This window comes from Mytilus galloprovincialis, chromosome 10 (assembly GCF_965363235.1).
Source record: "Mytilus galloprovincialis chromosome 10, xbMytGall1.hap1.1, whole genome shotgun sequence".
Classification (NCBI taxonomy): domain Eukaryota; kingdom Metazoa; phylum Mollusca; class Bivalvia; order Mytilida; family Mytilidae; genus Mytilus; species Mytilus galloprovincialis.
In genome coordinates, this window is record NC_134847.1 from 58977371 (window position 1) to 58999308 (window position 21938).

General features: G+C 31.9%; 1 protein-coding gene across 3 annotated transcripts in view; it reads right to left on the bottom strand.

The window, feature by feature from the left end:
- Positions 1-12783: 12783 nt before the first annotated feature.
- LOC143047974 (protein C-mannosyl-transferase DPY19L3-like) overlaps positions 12784-21938 on the bottom strand; it is a 45116-nt gene continuing 35961 nt past the window's right edge. For all 3 annotated transcript variants that reach the window (XM_076221353.1, XM_076221352.1, XM_076221351.1), the window contains 8 exons: positions 21654-21727; positions 20860-21018; positions 20221-20315; positions 17177-17328; positions 16538-16594; positions 15536-15751; positions 15122-15277; positions 12784-13487 (listed from right to left, as the gene is read on the bottom strand). In XM_076221353.1, coding sequence (XP_076077468.1) covers positions 13338-13487; positions 15122-15277; positions 15536-15751; positions 16538-16594; positions 17177-17328; positions 20221-20315; positions 20860-21018; positions 21654-21727 — 1059 coding nt within the window. In that variant the 3' untranslated portion in view covers positions 12784-13337. The remainder of the gene's footprint in view (positions 13488-15121; positions 15278-15535; positions 15752-16537; positions 16595-17176; positions 17329-20220; positions 20316-20859; positions 21019-21653; positions 21728-21938) is intronic.

The window sequence follows — 21938 nt, forward strand, 5'->3', positions numbered from 1 at the left end:
TGAGAATAAAATTATAAAGTCAAGCAGATACTTCAGAGTAAATAAGAGAGATATTCAGGATAAAACAGCCCAAAGCCAACCCATTATTATATCTGATAGTAAAGGAAACTACACAAAGAGAGCTATAACAACTGAAGATTTCCTAAACATAAAATTCATCACCAAAAAAGGACAAAAAGTACAGCAAGCTATTGATTGGGCCGAAAAAGAATTACCATCAATCTGTCATCAACACAAAAACATCACATTTTATATTTGGCTAGGAACTTGTAATTTAACTGAACTTAACAGAACTACCAGATACATCTCTCTTGTGAACCAAAACGACTCAAACGTCAGATATCTAAGAAGAAAATTCATCGAACTTAAGGAACTCATCACTAAAATAAAACCAAAATCAAAAATCATCTTCTTAGAAATACCGCCATACTCTATTCAGCGTTGGAACAGATCTCAAGGCCACAAAAACCCGGACATTTTCAGTGAAGACGACCAAACACTTCAAAACCAGTTATACCTTTTAAATACCTTCATCCAAGAAATAAATCAATCAGCAGAAAAATCACCAAAATTTGATCTTGACATTCGAAAAACATCTAAAAGAAAAGGCGGTACTGACGAATACTACAACTTTAATCTATACAGAACTGACGGCGTACATCCAAATTTATTACTAGCAAAGCTCTGGATGAGAAGAATAGCAACCAAAATTCTCCATCAATGTTATAGATCTATAGAGTAGAATAGTATACTATATATATATAAACTTTATACCAACCATATTTATCCATTCCATATACAATAACATTCATATATAGAAATATTAACATCTTTTATATAACATTAGTCTATATTGTATAACCTGCAAATATAGAGATATATATCTACATACTCATTAAACCCTGATATCGGAAGATATAAAAGTTAACTGGAAAATTCTAATCAAAGCTAGCTTTCAGTGGGGACGCCCCGCTGATTGCACATTAGCCTACATAGAACTTCCTTGCTAAAAGAAAACAACAATGTCTAAAGTGAAAAAATGAGTATCCAGACTAGAACATCAGCAAGAACCAAGAGCAAACCTCAGCCCTATACACCAGCTAAATATGAAAACTTTAGTATGAATAAAACCAGGGCCTTGGACAAAAAACTAGAAGCATGTAATAGAGCAATGGACATAAAAATTGAGCAGAAACATCAAAACTACATCCTAGAGCTATCAGCAGCTGCTTATGAAGTTTTAAAAGGGGAAATAGACATATACTTTGAACAACACTCTACTTACAAGCTCTTGCCCAAACACCAGCATGATAATCAAGGGCTATGCATCAGAACTTCACATTCGGTCAGAAATAGAAGTAATAACAGACAACTCTATCGTATCAATCTATTCCATACTACATCAAAGGTAGAGGTTAATGGCCAAGGTATGGAACTCTTCCTGACACACATTGAAGATATAAAAGAAAGAATGAAATCAAGAGGAAACTATAAGATTTACAACAAACAGATAGAGGAACAGATAAACATAATCAAGAGAAATGAAGCTGATATAGAAATAAGTGGAAAACAGGATGAATCACTTGCAACAAATAATCAACCTAAAACCAACCACATAAATAGAATACTTGTATTCAAAGGGGCAGAATGTATACAAAATACAGACAAAGAATTATTAAGTAACTGGAATAGAGCCATTGAATGGTCAGAAGATGAACCAACACCCAGTCAGGACACAAGTGCAGTCAACATGTCTACTATACATAACTACTGCGCCATATGTAATCAGACAGCACAACCAGAAACATCCATAGATTGTATTGCATGCAGTCAACTGTTTCATTATACATGTGAAAACATTGATCCTGTAAGGATAAGCCAAACTGAAGAAGAACAATATTCATGTAGGAGTTGCTCTATTATGGACATGGACGTGGTAAATATATCAATGAGAAGCAATAACTCAATTATAGATACAGAAGAAACAATACCAAAAGTACTTCTAGAAGAACAAGACTCGACAGAGGATTATAGCGAAATAGGCCATATAGTTAAAAATATGCCAGACAATACATCTAAAGACAGTCCAACTAGAACACAGATCACGGAAGAAGAAACAGGAAATTCTAACACAGAAGTACTAGACATGCTAGAAATGAACAAAACGGCTTCATACAAACAGCATAACCAAATGGTACAGAACAGCAGGAATGTACAAATAGAAAATGTAGATGAGCCAAAAAACATCAAGGCAAAACCGAAAAGGCAATATAAGTGCAAAAATATAAATGAAACTACTCAACAGCTTGAAGATCAATTAGCACAATGCAGAGCAAGACTAGTCATAATGGAAGATACCAATAGAGACTATAGAAATACAATCAATCTACTTAGGATGCAATCAGAAGAAAGCACTATTGACAAAAGTAACTTAAAAACCTACCAGCCAAATTGTGGCTGTAGCAACAATTCGCAGGAACAGACTATAAACAAAGTCGATATGATGCTGAACAACTTCCGACTAGAAATGGAAAATAGAGACCTAAGAATAAAACATCAAATGGAGATGAATGAATTAAGACACAAACTGCAAATAATGGAATGACAGAAAGAAGTAAGAATGTGACAAAGACCAGGAAGTCATGAATATTATCCTTATAATCAGAATATGGACAATACTAGGAACTCAAACCAACACCAAATGAGTGATCAGCATACTGGTGTACAGCTTATAAACCAGCAATCCAGGATTCCTAACCAAGCCAATCCACCATTCATGACACCTATGGCACCTCAACACTATAGCCAAATACCAACAGAGCAGAGCAGAATAAATCCTGGCCATATTCAAGCGCCAATGTACCACAATAGCAGAATACAGGCTATACCTGTAAATAGTCAAAGTAGCCACCATTACCCTGGCCATAGAAGTATACATGTACCAACTGGCAGTATCAACACTAACATGATACAAAATGCACATTTATACAGACAACAATATAGGATGACTGCACAACCTATACCACAAAATATAAATCACCACCAAGGATATAGTCAACAACAGACAAGCAGAAAGGAACAAAGTCAAAGAAACATCAATAAAAGATTTTATGACCAAAGAACAAGCATGCCAGTTATAGCTAAACAAAGTCATGCAGAAGAAATTGAAAGACAAAAACAATTGCAACAGCTAACAAATCAGGCTGATAATATTAACCAAATAGACAAAGAACCAACAGAAGAAGCTAGACTGACCATCAATCTGACAAATTCAGCTGCCGCAAAAAATGATGAAGTCAAAGCACATACAGAAGTAAGCCATCAAGTAGATGTCACGCCCAGAACTGGTCTTATAACAACGGCTTCTAGTGGGGACGCCCCGCTGGAAGCGGTCTGCCATCAGAAGTTCCCCTCTCAAAGGGGGGCCAATGTTGGTGGTCCTAAGCATCTAAAGGGACTAGTTCAGGCTGACAATCTAGAAGCAAAAGAAGATGGGAATAGAAAGAAACCAAATCATTTTTTAGGCAGCGGTCGATCAAACAAGATAAAAGGGAGGATATCATTATAGGTACACTCAATGTACAAAATGTGAAATCAAACGCCCTCTATATCAAAAACTTGTTAAGGGATGTACATGTGTTATGCATTCAAGAACACTGGCTTTTTAATGCGGAAAAGAAAATCATAGCTGAAATTACTGAAAATAGCGGATACATAGCTAAAAGTGTTGATGATAATGACGACCCAGATTTCAACGTATCAATGAAAAGGGGATATGGTGGAGTAGCCATAATCTGGAAAAAAGAAATTAATGAAAATATAAAGGAACAGATAGACGGTGGAAATAGAATACAAGCCATACATATTCAACAAGGAGACAAACCAATATGTCTTATAAATGTATATATGCCATCAGATAGCAAAAATGCAGACATCGAATACAAAGACACATTGGCTCAAATTGATGAAATGATAGAGAAATATAAAGACACACACGAAATTATAGTATGTGGAGACATGAACGGGTCACTTGATAGAAGCTCGACACCTCATGATAAAATCCTAAAGACATTCTGCAAGGAAAAATGTATAGGAAATACTGAGAAATGCCCAGTAAAAGAGACATTTTATCACCAGAATGGTATGTCGAAAGGACAAATTGATTACTTCCTCTTCAAAAGTAACTCAGAAATCATTAACAAAATCAGACAAATTCATGTCCTTGATACTGACCCAGAGAATACCTCGGACCATGTACCTGTTATCTTGACACTGAATAGTCAACTGAAAAAAGTCAGGGAAAAAGCAACAACTATCATAGCAAAACCTAAATGGACTGACTGCGACCATCAAATTTATAAGGAAGTCATCAATAAAGATCTACCAAAACTCATGCAAAAATCAAAAGGAATCATTGAGCAAGATATAAGAAATCTAGAAAAATTGCTACATAAAGCCGGAGAAGCAGCAATCCCAAAGTATAGAAGAAAAATCAAAATCAAATCAAAGGGAAAGGCGATATGGAACGAACAAATAGATAAGGCATCAAAGCAATCAAAAAATGCATATAAAGTATGGAGGCAACATGGAGCACTTCAAGAAGGAAGTAATGAGCTCAAAATCAAAATGACAGCTGCAAAGAGAATACTTCGAAAAGCACAAAGACAAGCCTATGCCTCGCAGAGAGAATCAACAGCGGGAAAAATTATGAAAGCTTCAAGTGCAGATACAAAACTTTTTTACAAGCTTATCAACATGCAAAGAAAAACACCACTTACTAATACCAAGATACTGAAACTAAATGAAAAGACTGCAGAAGATGGACCAAGCATAATGAACATCTGGCAAGAACATTTCCAACAACTAGCTACACCAACAATAGAGGAAAATTTTGACACTGACAAATTAGAGCTAGTAGAAATACAAAACAATATAATAGAATCCATAGAAAGGGAAAAAGGTCAAGGCATAGAACTTGTTAATGTAAAGGAAGTAAATAAAGCTATAGAAAAACTTAAAGCAGGAAAAGCACCCGATGAAGATGGAATTTCGGCAGAACACTACAAACATGGGATGGAAGAGTTAACTCCCTTTATAGTACATCTGCTAAATTTAATCTTAACATATTTGGATGTACCAATCTTCCTAAAGACAGGGATTCTAACACCAATCCTAAAGAAAGAAAAAGACAAAACATTACCATCTAGCTACAGAGGAATAACTGTAACTAAAACCTTTGCAAAAATATTACAAAGTATATTGAAGGATAGAGTTGACTCTGTATTTAACAACATACAAAACTCCCTGCAAAGAGGCTTTACAGAAGGAGTATCATCACTATGTGCAGCATTCCTCACATCAGAAGCAATCGAAGAAAGTAAGAAATTAAAGATACTGCTGATCTTAATAACTCTTGATGCAGAAAAGGCATTTGACAAGCTAAACCATGAAATACTATTCAACAAACTGTACCATTATGGAATAAAAGGAAAACTCTGGATATTACTGAGAAACTTGTATAAAGGAATGAGCATTAAGGTTAAATGGGAAGGGCAATGTACAGAAGATGTAATGGTGCTACAAGGAATTCAACAAGGTGCAAAACTATCTACAACGCTATATAAATGCTACAACAACGTCATACTAGATAGCATATTAAAAAGTGGACTTGGAGCATGTATTGGTGATATACAAGTCCCTGCGCCAACATGTGCCGATGACATTGCTGTTCTGGCAAATAGTACTGCAGATGCGCAAGGAATATTAGACATAGTGCAACACCATACAAGCAGAGATCTAGTCAAAATCAATCCAACTAAATCTGAAGCTGTTCTATACAATGCAAAAGGCTCAAACATATCAACATTGCAATTTGAAGACAATGACATCAATATAACCAATGAAACCAAACATCTAGGTATCAAAAGAAACGAGCAAAACCGTGCAAATATCTCAGAAAGAATAAGAACCGGTAGGGCAACAATATACAGCCTTCTTGGAGCTGGGTTACATGTCAGAAGGGGATTCTCACCAATGGTCGCATACAAGCTATGGAGAACATATGCAGTACCAAGAAGCATATACGGACTTGAGGTGATGAACCTACTTGCAAAAGAAAAGGATATGCTAGAACTGGCAGAGAGAAAAATCCTCCGACAAATTCAAGGGCTTCCAAATAATACAGCAAATATGGCTGTCTATACCCTGGTAGGAGCAGAACCTATTGCCATCACATTAGACAAAAATGTACTTACCTTCTTCATGAATATTGTTCGAAATTCAGGAACCATAGAATGTGAAATTCTGCGCCGACAAATAGCATTTTCAGACCTAAGAGGAAAAGACTTTATCAACAGAGTAGAAAAAAGAAAAAACTCTATCAAAATACAATTTGAAATCTAGCAGCTACTACATAGAAAATCCACTGAATAAAATCGAATGGAAAAGACTAGTAGAATAAAGATCAAGGAATACTGGAAAAATGAATGTCATAATGAAAAAATGGAAAAAACATCACTTAAATACATAGAGATACAGAACAATCCATTAAATGAAGCTCACAATATATGGAAAAGTGTAAAAAACAATAGTAAAGATGTAAAGGCAGGAGAAATAAAAGCAAGAATAAGTACTCAAACGTACATATTCCAAGCCAAACGAGCTAAGTTCGATCCGAAAGTTAACCCGATGTGTACAATCTGTGAACAGGGAAATGAAGATCTAGAACATTTTATTCTACACTGCAAAGAATTAGAGCAAATAAGATCTAAATACTGCTCAAAAATTGAACTGACAATGGATGAAATTGATACCTCAACATACAAGAAGATCATACAACAAGGGAATTTACTGCAGCTCATAATGGACTGTACTAGCAAAGACATAAACTGTTACTCAACTGTGTATGAAAGCATTGAAACTCTGGCTAGAAATATGTGTTATGAGATGCACTTGCTGCGCACAAAAAGGATAAAAAACTTGATCACAAGTACAGTATAAGCAAACTTTTTAAAATAAAACAGTTCATTACTAATAGTATATCATCTTACTATTTTATGACTTATAAGTACATGTATTTAAAATAAATCTTCTCTTTTTAAAATTGTAAGATATCAGTTATAATTTAAAGAATAATGACAAGATCCCCATATAGTAAAATAAACTGTGAAGAAAATTTATGTATATATATTAGCTCAAATTTTTCCAAACCCCTACCATTTTACATAAGTCTTATAAAATATAATTTTCATTATAGTTCCTGATGTATTTATAGCACTCTTAACTAATAATTATAAGTAATTTTAATTTGAGACCATTTTAATTCTTATTTGTAAATATATGCAGTTGTCTCTTAAAATTTTCTTACAACCCAGCACATATGAATTATTATATATCTTTTAAAACTTTATGATGACAATCCATTGAATTAATTATGATATTTATCATTTAATGATTATTATAACCAAATTCAGTCATCTGTATATAATTATTTGTTTCCTTATGTTTTAAGGTGTACATAGTTGCTAAAACTATACCCTTTGGGTAGTGCTCCACAATTAATGGAGGAATATACAAGAAACTGAACTGAACTGCTAACCAAGTATGAAGTCATTCTATTACATAATACCTGAGGGAAACATAACAGAAATATTAATTGAAGGGACTGACAAATCTAAAAAAAGAACTGAAAAGTGAATTCATTATAGCGCCACTCTAGTGAAAGAATAGGATGTTAAAGCAGTTTCACACAAAGAAGATGCAAATGTGTCATCAAAAGCAAACTATGAAGATGTCATTTAATTTTTGCATGTTAAGCTTGAATGAAATGATTAAATTATGAGATACAGCTGAACATATGATCACATATGTTCATATGCTAATTTCCTATAAAGTAATATAAACAGAAATAAAGTTAGTTTCAAGATTTATCTTCTGCTAATGAGAAACATGAATCATCATGATGTCCAGTACATGAGCTTATGAAATAACAAGAGTGCACACACTGAAATGTCTTGCCTTCTTTACTGAAATCATTGATATTATGTTGATAGTCCTAAATATAAAGCTTACTACAACTATCACATCAACTTAACATGATCCAAGAAAATGAGGTCAAGGTCATATAAATCAAACAAGAAATACATGAACACTTTACAATCATTTAATACACTACATAAACTATAGTTGACCTATTGCCTATAGTTATTAAGAAATAGACTTAACCAAGAAAACTAAACATTGACCAATGAACCATGAAAATGAGGTCAAGGTCAGATTAACCATGCCAGGCAGACATGTACAGCATACAATTCTTCCATACAACAAATATATTTGAACTATTGCTTATAGTTAAAATAAACAGACCAAAATACAAAACTTAACACTGAGCAATGAACTGTGAAAATGAGGTCAAGGTCAAAGAAAACCTGTGAGACTGACATGTCCATCACAAAATATTTCCATTCACCCAAATATAGTAAACCTATAGCATATAGTATTAGAAAAAAAAGACCAACACTCAAAAACTTAACTTTAAATCATGAAAATGAGGTCAAGGTCAGATGACCCCTGCGAAGTGGACATGTACACCTTACAATCATTCCATACACCAAATATAATATACCTATTGCATCCAGTATAAGAAAAAAAATAACCAAAACACAAATCTTTTAACTCTAACCACTAATCCATGAAAATGAGGTCACGGTCATTTGACACCTGCCAGTTGGACATGTACACCTTACAGTCCTTCTATACAACGAATATACTAGACCTATTGCTTATAATATCTGAGAAATGGACTTGAGGTCAAGGACAATGGACATGTGACAGATGGAAACTTCGTAACATGAGTCATCTATTTACAAAGTATGAAGCATCCAGGTCTTCCACCTTCTAAAATATAAAGGTTTTAAGATGTGATCTAAAGCCACCGTGGACGCTGCCGCCGAATCACCATCTGTATGTTGAAACAAAAGTCGCAAGCTCGACAAAAACAAAGATTTTTTTTTGAAAAGGCTAAGGCTTTCATGAATTTAATCAGCTTTTGGATTGAAGCAGAATTGTGCCTTAAGTTTCTGTTTAACTGTTTTATTTTCATTGGTAACAATTCCATGGATTTATTTTTCATTGGAAAATTTTGTACCTGAATTTAGTTTAAAAAATTCTGTAATGAAGAATAAATTAATTTGTACTTGGTTCAACACTAAAATGTGTTATTAATCTATACTAAGGAATCCAAATAAAATTAACATCCTACAAATAACAATGAAACCACTGCAAGTTAAAAATAATATAAAGGTAGAAGAATTGCATGATACTTGTTTCATACAATTCTATGGGACTACATTTTACTATATTTTCTCTAACAACCACTGTTCTCCTTGTAATCAAACTTGCAGAATAGAGAATGAAATACAAATCCCTTAATACTTTTCTAAACTTGCCCTGCTCATTAACAAAAGTGTGTGTCAATAAATTTACAGCTCCACAGTTTGCAATGTTATCTCTGTTTAGCAAATGGTAATAAAATGCTTTCCTGAGCGCAACCTGATCCGAATCCTGAACAGTTGGGGCCAATTTGGAAACAATATTCATGCTGTCTTAATTTGGATTGTGATGAAATTTTTTAAATGATAAAGGTTTCTGACACAAAATAAATGTTGTCAATACCAATCTATTGTTCAATATTGTCCAATTCAATTGAAGATTTCTTATTTAAACTTTTCAAAAATTTGAAATTTGAAAAATTTTGAAAAAAAAATATGAACCCTCAAAAACACCCCCCCCCGACTTTTTGAACCCTCACCTTGGAGCAATTACCCCCAAACTCAATCCCAGCCTTTCCTTTATAGTATGGAACCTTGCAGTATAATTTTAGAGAGATCCATATACTTAAACACAAGTTATTGTCTGGAAACTACAAACATGCTTGTCTTGGCCCTTTTTTGGCCCTTTATTCCTGCATGTTTGGGACAATTACCCCAAAACTCAATCATAGCTTCCCTTTGTGATATGCAACCTTGGGGTATATTGTCAGAGAGATTCATACACCTTCACACAAGTTATTGTCTGGAAACTACAAAAATGCTTGTTTTTGGCCCCGTTTTGGCCCCTAATTCAAAATAGGTTGGGACCATCATCCCCAACATCAATCCCAACCTTCCTTTTGTGGTTTGGAACCATCTAAAAGCAAATTCATAGAGATTCATTTGCTTAAATTTAAATTATTGTCAGGAAACCAAATGACCCAGAATTGACACCATATCATTATACAAACCCAAAAATGTTTTTGCGGTCGTATAAAAAAGAATAAATAGACAACAAATGTTTCATTCTTTAATGATGAAACATAACCTCCTCCATACAAACTAATGTGTACATTTAAAAGAAATAAAAGCATTGTGTCACAAAATCATTAAATGAAATAAAAGCATTGTGTCACAAAATCATAAAATGAAATAAAAGCATTGTGTCAAGAAATCATAAAAAGAAATTAAAGTATTGTGTCAAGAAATCATTTGCATGGTGAGGAAAACTCACCTCTTTTTAATTAGATTTTTTGCAATAACCAAAAACTGACATCTTTTTATCATCAAATTGAAAAAAAAATATATCTGTGAGAAAGAAAGTTGAAAAAAAATAACTTCTATTTTTTATTTAAGTTCTAAAATCTGTATGCAAATCATGGTCATTTGCATGACTGCCTTGGTATACATACATATTTTTTTTATCTAATAAAGAATACTTTACTAAGATTTTCACTCTAAAAAAATATGTTACAATAGGTAGTATTGTATTGGGTGTGATAACTATAAATACATTAAGACAAGGACCATTAAATCCTAATCTTTTTTACACATTTTCAGTTAAGCTGAAAATAAAGCTTAATTTTATCAAAAATATAATCTATAATAAACAAACTAAACATATCAATAAAAATAATTAAAAAAATACAGTGCTTTGTTGACAACAACAAAAACTGAATTTTATTTCAGTGTACAGAAAATAAAAATAAAGTTCAATATTCTGTTTTGATCTCCATCTTTTCCTCCGTAAATGGATTCAATGAATTATGGCCATCAATTGATAAAGACATAACAAAAACAGATCTTTTAAATTTGTTCAGATCTCTCTCTATATATATGTGTGTGTGTAAAAAAACATTATGAATTGATCGATTCCAGTAAAAAAAAATCAGATTTGAGAAGTACATGTGAATTGATGTGCAAAACAAATGACCATTCATACAGAAAAAATTGACAGTATAGCAGATTCAAAAATCTTTATTTGTCCTTTCGCTTAATCTTCATACAAATAAATTACAAGCAAAATTAAAAAATGTTTCAATCATAATAAAAACGTAAGAACAAATAGGATGGTATTAATACAATATTTCTAAATAAGGTTCCAACAAATTTGAACATTGCTGGTGTAAAAGAGAGGATAAAATAAAAGAAGATTGTATTTGGTCTTGCTTTTAAAGCTTATACAAGTTAAATCAATATATTAATACAATGCAAAAATCTATAAATTTTCAAAAATAATTCTTTGTTAAGAATTTTGTGCAGGCAAAACTAAACAAACAGCAACCATGTGCAAATATCAAATAATATATATTTTACATTCAACTCTGTAATCTATTACAATAGAAAATAAAAATAATTTAAAACATCTGAAAACAAAAATGTGTCCAAAGTACATGGATGCCCCACTGGCACTATCCTTTTCCATGTTCCATGGACCGTGAAATTGGGTAATAATCTAATTTGGTATTAAAATTAGAAAGATTATACTATAGGGAACATATGTACTAAGTTTTAAGTTGATTGGACTTCAATTTTATCAAAAACTACCTTGACCAAAAACTTTAACCTGAAACTCCCACTTTCATTTTCTATGTTTAGTGGACCGTGAAATTGGGGTCAAAAGTCTAATTTGGCTTCAAAATTAAAAAGATTATATCATAAGCAACAAGTTTACTAAGTTTAAAGTTGATTGGACTTCAGCGTCACCAAAAACTTTAACCTGAATGGACGGACGCACAGACGGACGCACAGACGAACGGAGCCACAGACCAGAAAACATAATGCCCCTCTACTATCGTAGGTGGGGCATAAAAAGGAAAACTTCATCATAAAGAACAAATATTTCAGCACTAAATGTTTGTGGTTCTGTTTGTTTATCACAACAAATTCAAAGACATATTTAATTTTGAACTATTACCAAACATATAAAATCTATTACTATGTTTAACTTTTATCTATTTTTCTAAACAGTGAATGAAAAAATCAGAACTTATATAACATAACTACTATTTTTACAGCAGAGTTTGAGCAAAGGTTTTTCTTTACATTATCTCAGAAGCATTCCATGTTGCTAATTGTTCATTAACTGAAATCACAAGCTTGAGGTTTAAATGAATGTCATGGTATTTTTCTTTAATATTACCATTTTATCAAGTTCTAATGCTAACTGGAGAAAAAGACCATCTATCATTTATTTTATTTATTACTTATATGACAAACATGCAATGAAACTGTATTGGCCTCAAGTGGATTTTTTTTTTTTTTTTTTTACAAATTATTGTGTATATAAAGTTGTTAAATTTGGATTTCCCTAATTAAAGCTTAGGACAATGACTTAAATGTATATGACATACGCAACAAAACTCAAAAGAAAAAAGTTTATATATTCTAAACTTCTCCAATTATATAAGACAATATATATTGCACAGGTGGTTTTATAAACAGTATTGGCAAGCAAAGTTTTTTATCTACATGCTATACAGTAGTCTTCCATGTAAAATTGGTGGTGATTTATTGCTAGAAACTCTTAATTATCTATGCATAAACTGAATTGTACGTCCCCAAAAAATGTTATACATGTTGTAATTGAGATCTTTTTAAAGAATAAGATCGTATAATTGAATTCATACATAGATAGTTACCTGAGTTTAACTTAAAACATAACAGACATACTTTATTAGAAAAAAAAAGAGAAAAAAATCTATTGTATTTGATGAAATAGTAATGTAAAATAGGGAGATGTGTATTGATTGCCAATGAGACAAAATTCTATTTATCAGAAGACATTCACCCTTTTACAGAATATATTTTACAAAAATTTAAGGGAATTTGATTCTCATTGTTGATTTATCTTATTTTCTATTGTCCATTTGGTTTCGGTAAGAAAAACATACAATTGTTTAAAAAAAAAAAAAAAAAAAAAAAATTCAACAAAAAGCTTCAAAAAATGTAATACATCATTTAAAACAAATAAAAAGCAGATCAATTAAAACTGGTTAAGTATTATGCATTGATTATAACTGAATAGTTTCACAATACTTTATGAACTCTAAATGTTCGGTTTGTAAAAACTTTTTTGAAATAACGAGTAAAATCCGATCCATCATGTCTTATAACATCGCAGAATCTTGGCACACTACTACGAACTAGATTTGGTTCAGGCTTCACCAATTCTGGAAGCTGAAATACAAACAAAACAAGAATATATTACTAATACAAACCTTTGACATAAATTTCATCAACATAAGAGTAGTTGTTGGTTGTTGATGTATATCATATATATTTTTGTCATTATTTAAAACATAAATCGGGCTGTCAGTTTTCTTGACTTGTTTGAATTGTTTTACATTTGCCATTTAGAAGCCTTTTAAAGTGGACTATGCAGTATGGATTTTACTCATTGTTGAAGGCTAAAGGGTGACCTATTGTTGTTAATTTATGTGTCCTTTGGTCTCTTGCAGAGAGTTGTCTCATTGGCAATCATACCCCATCTTCTTATTTTCCATATTCAAAAGGCATATCTCCCGCCCAAAAATTATTCAGAAGTATTATTCAAATTTGTTTGAGATAATATTGGTGTCAATCTCGGACATAAATTTTATTGAACTATCACGAGAAATATTAGTGTGACATAGCTTACAATTTGAATTTTCATAATATTTACATATCCAAGTGACAGTCTGACTGATGAAAATAACAAGATTTTTCCACAAAATTTCCAAGTAGTATTATAATGACTGTAGCTTTATCTCTTACATAGTCAGCCTGAACATGCATGAAATATTTGCCACTGGACATTAAACAACCAACAATCAAATCAGTCAATCTCTTACATACAAAAACAAGTCTTGAAAGTAGGAGCTTTATACATAGTTTTTTTAGTGAGGCATAATAACCCAAATTTGTCAGGACAATTTGAAAGATAATTAATCAAAATTTGTAAAAATAACCTCAGTTTGTCAGGTCTCAGCAAGTGTACTTTTCATACATTTTCAGGTTGAACATGATCTCTTTGTTTGATTCCTAGAATTGTTCTTATTATGAACAGAGAAATGCTGGTCATCTCAATCAACCAATGTAAGTATAAACATTGATATTATTTTGATATTTCAACTTATTACATTGTTTGCAATAAATTACATTGATTTCCCAGTTAGATAAAAACCGATAATTTCACATGTGAAATAAATGTGGTTATTTCACTCTCTGACGTCATACAACAATAGGCGTTGTCAAGACGTCGATAACGTCGGATCAAAACAAATTGTGAATGCATAGGAAAAACATATAGTTCCTTACATTTTCTACATTAATTTCATAAAAAAAAGCCATTAGCCAATGTAATAAAAAGTATAACTAATCGCCGTATTTGAATATCAAAAATAAGACAACTTGTGACCGAACGCCGCTATGGACTCGCACTCGTTTAATCCATGCGTCGTTCGGTCACGCGGTGTCTTATTTTTGATATTCAAATACGGCGATTAGTTATACTATAAATATTAGTGATAATATGGTGCCTAAGTGGCTGAGTGGTCTGAGTAGTTACTACTGTAATCACTAGCCAGTCAACTATGAGGTTGTGAGTCGAATCCCACTCGTGTGGGTGCACTCAACTCCAATCTTAATTGACTAGGATTGTCAGTTTTCTTATTGAAGGTCAGTGGTTTTCTCCAGGCACTCTGGCTTCCTCAACCAATAAAAACCGTCAGCCACGAAATAGCCCAAAATTGGTGCTAAAAAGTGACATTAAAACACAGAAATCAAATCAAATCAAGTTAGTAATAATGTATTTGATATGAGTGTAAACTTACCACACCATTATCAAAGTCTATTATATCTGGTAAACGACAGCCATCTTCTGTATGAGCCAGACAGATACTGTCCTCTAAAATCATATAATTTGCTTGGTTTTTCTTCATTATTTCATGTATGTCTTTGGGGGTTCTTCTCCCATAAATCTGCATTAACTGCAAAAAAAAATACAATTAAACAAAATCTAAAAGCTATGGTGTTTTTTTTCAAATTAAGTTTAATCCTAAAAATCAGCTTAGTCAGAAAGAATGTCATGTGAATAACCTGTAAATTAAAAAAAAGTAAAAAAAAAGTCAATCTGCTTTTTCATGTGATGTGCAAAAAATAACCAAAGTTGTTCAATTTGGTCAGTAGTATCTCAAATGAATAAAGACCATTGCAAGTCTAAAAACATCTATATTTTTAAAACCTACGTCTTTGGTTTTAAGTCTGAGTTTCTTGTCTTCGTAATGAGGATGGTTTGTGATTGGTCGACCAGTACACAGTTTAACGCCTGCCAGTAGCTGCATACTCCCTGTGAATGAAGCATCCTGTGGTGTATCTTTATTGATCCACTCCATCAGAGCTACTGTATCTGGATCCCAGAACTCCTTTAATTCTTCCAATTCTTTTAAAGCTGGTGGTAAAGCCTGGAAATTATTTTTAATAAATATTGTTAAGATATATAACTTAGGTATGACACTATATATGTGTGTGTCATTTATTCATATTCCTCATCACACATCAATCCATTAAAAACTTCATAAAAATTAACACAAATGTGAAGATTAACATGATTTATTAACACAATTGTGAAAATTAACATGATTTATATCTCTGGATGAATTAACATTCCTTCAATTCTTAGCATATTTATCCATTTTCTGACCTAACGATTATTTCTATGTAATCAACTGGGACTTGTTTGATTTCAATTCTTCATTGTTCGAAATCAATTATTTTCTAGCTTTTTTTCTGAATTTCTTATTGTGTAGTCTAAAAAAAGGCAACCATGCCCAATGACTTTACATAGAAAGAAAACATTTTTTTTGGAGAATCAAGTTTGTCTGCATATTGTCTATAAATCATTTGAGAAACAGATTCTACCACCAAATCTTGAGCAATACAATATTTCTCCACTTTCAAAATTTCAATTCTTTAAATATTTGAAATGCTCGCAATGCCTTACATCTTAAATTTGAAAATTTAACAATCTCAAATTTAGAAATATTGAATCACTTTCAGTGCAAGGGTAGAATCTTTAAATTTTCACTTTTGCTGATTTAGCTATATGATTAATCCACTGATATCTGTAACTTCAAATTTAATGGATAAAGCTTTCAAGTTTTTATAACATTTCTAAGCTGATAAACACTGTACTTTTGTAGATCACTAAGTATTCTAGTTCTAGATATATAGTTTAACTGTCTACTTACCACTGTTAATAATGCAACTAATGTCAGCAGAGTACTAAAATGTCTTACTATTTGTACCTGAAAGTTAAATTTACAATATATTATACTTAAAATGAAAAATGTATAGCAATCCTTATTTCATGGTAATGGTCATAGGAAAATAATTATTTACACATATAAACCAGTTTTTCATTATCAAAAGTATGATCTTCTACCAAATAGTTCAATGAACATTTTCGAAATCTTAGATCTGAGCATATATTTTAGTGCATATCATCGGAATTATAACATGAGACATTTTTTTATGTGCAAACCCAACCTTACAAAGACAAACTCAGCATTAAGTCCTCTTTCTTTTATTCATAACCATCAAATAACCTTTGTTGTTGTTTGTTTATGTACATGTGTTACATATTTGTTTTTTGTTCATTTTTTGTACATAAATAAGGCCGTTAGTTTTCTCGATTGAATTGTTTTACATTGTCATTTCAGTGCCTCTTTTAGCTGACTATGTTGAAGGCCGTATGGTGACCTATAGTTGTTAATTTCTGTGTCATTATAGTCTCTTGTGGAGAGTTGTCTCATTGGTAATCATACCACATCTTCTTTTTTATATTTATTATTAAAAAAAATGTATAATATCTCTTTAAATTTACAAACCATTGTTCCTTGTGTTTTGAGTTGAGTTAGGACAGCCTTCCACATTTTGAGATCGCTGACACCAAAACTCGCAAGTATACACATGTACGGTGTCCATAAATACTTCATTCTTAATGTTGACATGGCTAAAGCACCAAAAAATACTCCACAAACTAAACAGGAAAATAAAAAAAGGTTTATTTCGACAAACAAAAAATTGCTTACTATTTATATGTAAGTGATGCATAAATAAAAGATGAATGTGTGCATAGATGTCCCAGATTGTAAATATGCAAGAGTCAATGAATGTACCAATTCAAAACTTCTGACAATTTGATTTCTTTAAAACTTAAGGACATTTGTTTCTGTATGTTAAGTGCAGAAAACAGCAAATTTGCCAGTTTTCCATTAATAAAGGTCCTATCACATGAATGGTGAAAGTGTAGCCACCAAAATTCAAACTATATATTAGCTTGGTAATAAGCAAAATGTATTTGAAATTCAGAACAATTGGTTGAGGCAAAGTAATGTTAGAGTGCAGAAATTAAAATGTCAGCACTTTTTCATTTATTAACAGGAATAATCTGAATAGCCGTAAAAGTGACACCACCCAAATTAAACTTGATATATATGGTGGTGTAAAGCAATGCTTATAAGATTCATAATATTTGGTTGAGGCAAAGTTAAGTTAAAGAGAAAAACAGCAAACTAGTATTTTTTTTCCATTTATAAGGGGACATAACTCGAAAACAGTAAATAGTCACCCAACACAAATTCAATCTTGATCTGTGTTTGGTGGTAATGTGGATAACTTTCATAACATTTGTTTGAGTCAAATTTAAGTCTGAGAACTGAAACCAATTTGAGACCCTATGAAAGGTCAGACAAGGGTAAACCCTGTAGCCCATTTTGTCTAGCAGCAGAGGCATACAAATGTAATTTGTATATTGAATGAACAAATCTTGAAAACGCAGTGTTCTCCTTTGAAAACTTTTTGTGTCCATTCTTAGATTTAGATGGAGTTCATGGATTGAAGTATAACTCACAAATAAACCTGATCTTCTCTGACATTTTTGAAAGGTTTATATGCTTCTGACCAATTTAACAAGATCATAATTCTCTCTGAGTTACAAATACCAAATAATTGTCTGGCTACCTGTATTTTTCAATCTTAATAATAAATTACTTTAGATTGATTTGTTTTGCTTGCTACCAATTTTTGGAGATTAAGGAAAACATGAATTTTCGTGGATATTTAATTATATAAGTAATAAATTCCCAGGGCTTTCCATTGAAGCCGGTAGCTGGCGGATTTCCGCCGCTTACGGTGGCTTCAAGTGCCGGCTACTTCACTGACAAAAATATAAATTCAAAAAGAATTTTTTTTTTTTTTTAAATGTTTACAGGCAGCCGAGAGACGTATTGTCGCAAAGTCGCGGTCACGATAAACAAGGGTTTACCTTGGGCTAAATATAGTTCACATGAATTCAGGTCACTGATTGGTTGTTTATTTAAAGTCAGAGTGCATCGTTTCTTTTCAAAGATAACAAGAGAGACGTTCCGGTGGTCATTGAACGATAACAATAGAGACGTTCCGATGGTCATTAACTCGTTGGCTTTTTTTGGCTTTTGAAACGTGAAGACAGTCAGATAGAATGACAATCTTATGTTATGGAATATTATTAGTCAAATTAAAGAAAGTGTAGTAGATCATATTGTTCAGAATCTGGAAAACAGTATCTTTTGAAGTTTATTTTTCAAAGCCCACATGGTGTTCAGAGAATCAAGGTAAAAAACGAAAGTAGAATATTGTCGACTCGACCTCAAATGAATAACATTTCCTAATGATTTATGTATCCTACTTATTGAACAGTTTACAAAAAAAAAAGAGAAAATCAGAGGATATATAAATTTTCTGTCAATGCTTGAGAAATAATTATGATTTAAAATTACGCGTAACAGTCTTTAGAGAGAAAAGGGGGGTCATTTGTTTACAAATGCACGTAGTTATGCAAAATAAATCGATCAAGATTTCTAACAAACCGGATGATTATTTAAATAAAACTCCTTTAAAAGCAAATGAATTTTAAGCATAAGGTAATGAAAATAAAAAACTAACATAAAAAAAATTTCTTTGAGTTTTTTTTTTTCTTTAATTTCATACATAAATAATGGTCATTTGAAAGATGAAATTAGGTGCCAGGAGATTGCAAGAATGCAGGATTTTGCTCTATTTATGCCAGAGCTTCTGGGAGCCTTGAGCGGCCCCCAGACCCCCTGCCGAACGCATGTTACAGCCGCCTTTAATTTGAATTGAGCCTTCTTCTTCAATTTCAATGGAAAGCCCTGAATGCCAAGGTCTGCATACAAGCCTATAGGAAGGAGTATGTTTGGTAAGGTCCTAAAATGGCCCCCTTTTTTAGCGTAAATTTCAAATTCCGATTTATTGACCAATATCACAAGAATTTATAGCTAATACAGTGACTAGATAAGAAATAACCCATTTCGTGAAAATTTTACGTTTCTGCGTTTCATTATGACGTCACAAGTTATACTAATTTCTATTTTTATTGGATTATTGGACAGGAAACATAGAGCGCATACATCGACAACAAAGATCTTTTAAAATAATGTTTGTGAAGGCATTTCACATGTCTTATTTCAATATTAAGTTTGTCCACGTTTGCTCTCTATGTTTCCTGGTCCTTAATTTGGTTGAAATCCAGCTGATTTTGTCAAATTTCACCAAAATCCCTCATCTTGAACTTTTTGGGATGTAAAAATCAACGTGTTAGAATTAAACTTTGACAAAAACAGTCCTGTCTTACTTTCTCACATGTCTCTAAGGCAACTTAAAATATTTATTGTCTTGTAACTATGAACTTTATAATTGGGGCCAAATATGTCACTTACCGAACTTACTCCTTTGTTATTCGTTGAACATTTTATTTAGTGGTTCACCCATGAATTCCACAAAAATTGGTATCCAACGAATAATAAGGAATCCACAGTACCTTCCAAATTCCACATAGATATTGTCAACTTAAATTGCATATCAAACTCACCAGCATGAAAGGCTAATTCTGGTCTATTACTAAGTAAATGTGTCTTCTTTATGGCAGGATGGTCTTTGATATTTTCTGTTTCATGTACATTATTGCTGAATAAAAGACAATACATTTCTGTACAGTTAAACTGCCTAATGTTCATAAAAAAAAGTAGTGTAAGTCAATCATAGTTTTGAGTGTTCTGGAATAACAGTATACAGTGAAACCTGTTTCAGCCTAACCTTTTTGGGAGTTGGTTTTGGTTGATGTTCGGTTTAATCAGGTTCACAATGCATACAATTTCATATTTGACGGTGGTTAACAACATGTCTGCTTTAAACAGGTTTTCGGTTTATGCAGGATTTGGTTAAGCCAGGTTTCACTGTATTTTATAATCAAAATGTTATATTTTTAAAGTTTTTTGCATTGCATACAATAAATATGTTACTGTTTTATCAAGTTAGATTAACTTAACCTGCATTATATCCTACAATATAAAATATGAATGAACTAAATTCAAACCAAATCTTGTTAACACATGCCTGATAGAGACAAGTTTGTAGATGAAACCTGTTTCTAAATTTTGCCAAATAATACCAAAGCATCATGGTACATGTAAATACACAAAAAAAACTTCAGAGACATAATTCAACTCACCTCCAATTCTGTAAAACTGCTATAAAAAGAACAACTAATAAAACTAGATGTGTGGCTACATAAAATGGAAAAACTACTCCTTTGGTGAGCCTCTCAAATGTATTAAATGGCAGACTGACAAAGGCATCAATACATAGATAAAGCTTGGAATCAAAATCTCTGCAAAAAAAGAATAACAAAAGTTATCAAAGGCTTAACTCAATCTGGCATTAACTATTAGTCCTGTTACTGTGGATTAATTTATTTTCGTGGGCACCAATTTTTCGTAGTTTGAGTAAAACTTGCATATTCGTGGATATTTAAATTCGTGGTTTCGGCACAGTCTGCATACATTCCTTCAGAAAATTGGCAATTCGTTGAACATTTAAATTGGTGGTTCCCCTGTACCCACGAAAATTGGTATCCGACGAATATTAATGAATCCACAGTATTCATTTAATGTTAAGTAAATTGTTTTCATATACTCTTAATTCAGAAATAATTTAATAAATTTATTGTTGCGATTTTGATAAATGGAATAAAAAATGCAATAATTAATACTTACTATTTCAGGAAAATCAACATGCAGATATTTGTAATAGATATCAGAGTGTTGTGATCTTTCATTGCAATACTCCCCCATGTATCATTATTCACAATGAAAAGTTTAAAAAGGGACTTGCAAGATCCATAATTTCAGTTTCTAGTTAATAATTCAGACATAAATTAATTAAATAATCATCAGAAAATTGACATAATTAACTGTGAATTCCAAAGATTTAAAATAAATATATAGACAAGAGTCATAGAATTACCTGGCATGATCTATACTAAATTTACTGAGAATGAACTTAAATATGTGTTCATCAGCCTCTATGTTAATGAGTATCTGAAAAATAAAAAAATAAAAATTTTACAGATGAACTTATCAATACCCATTAAAGAAATTTTTTTTAAAATATAACAATTCATAAATGTAACAAGTATCTCATATCAGTTTAACTTTGGAAACATCTATTTTCTATATCGTAACAAGTTATTTATTTTCTGACAAAGAACAATAAATGATTCTCCTTTCAATATATATATTTTTTTTAACT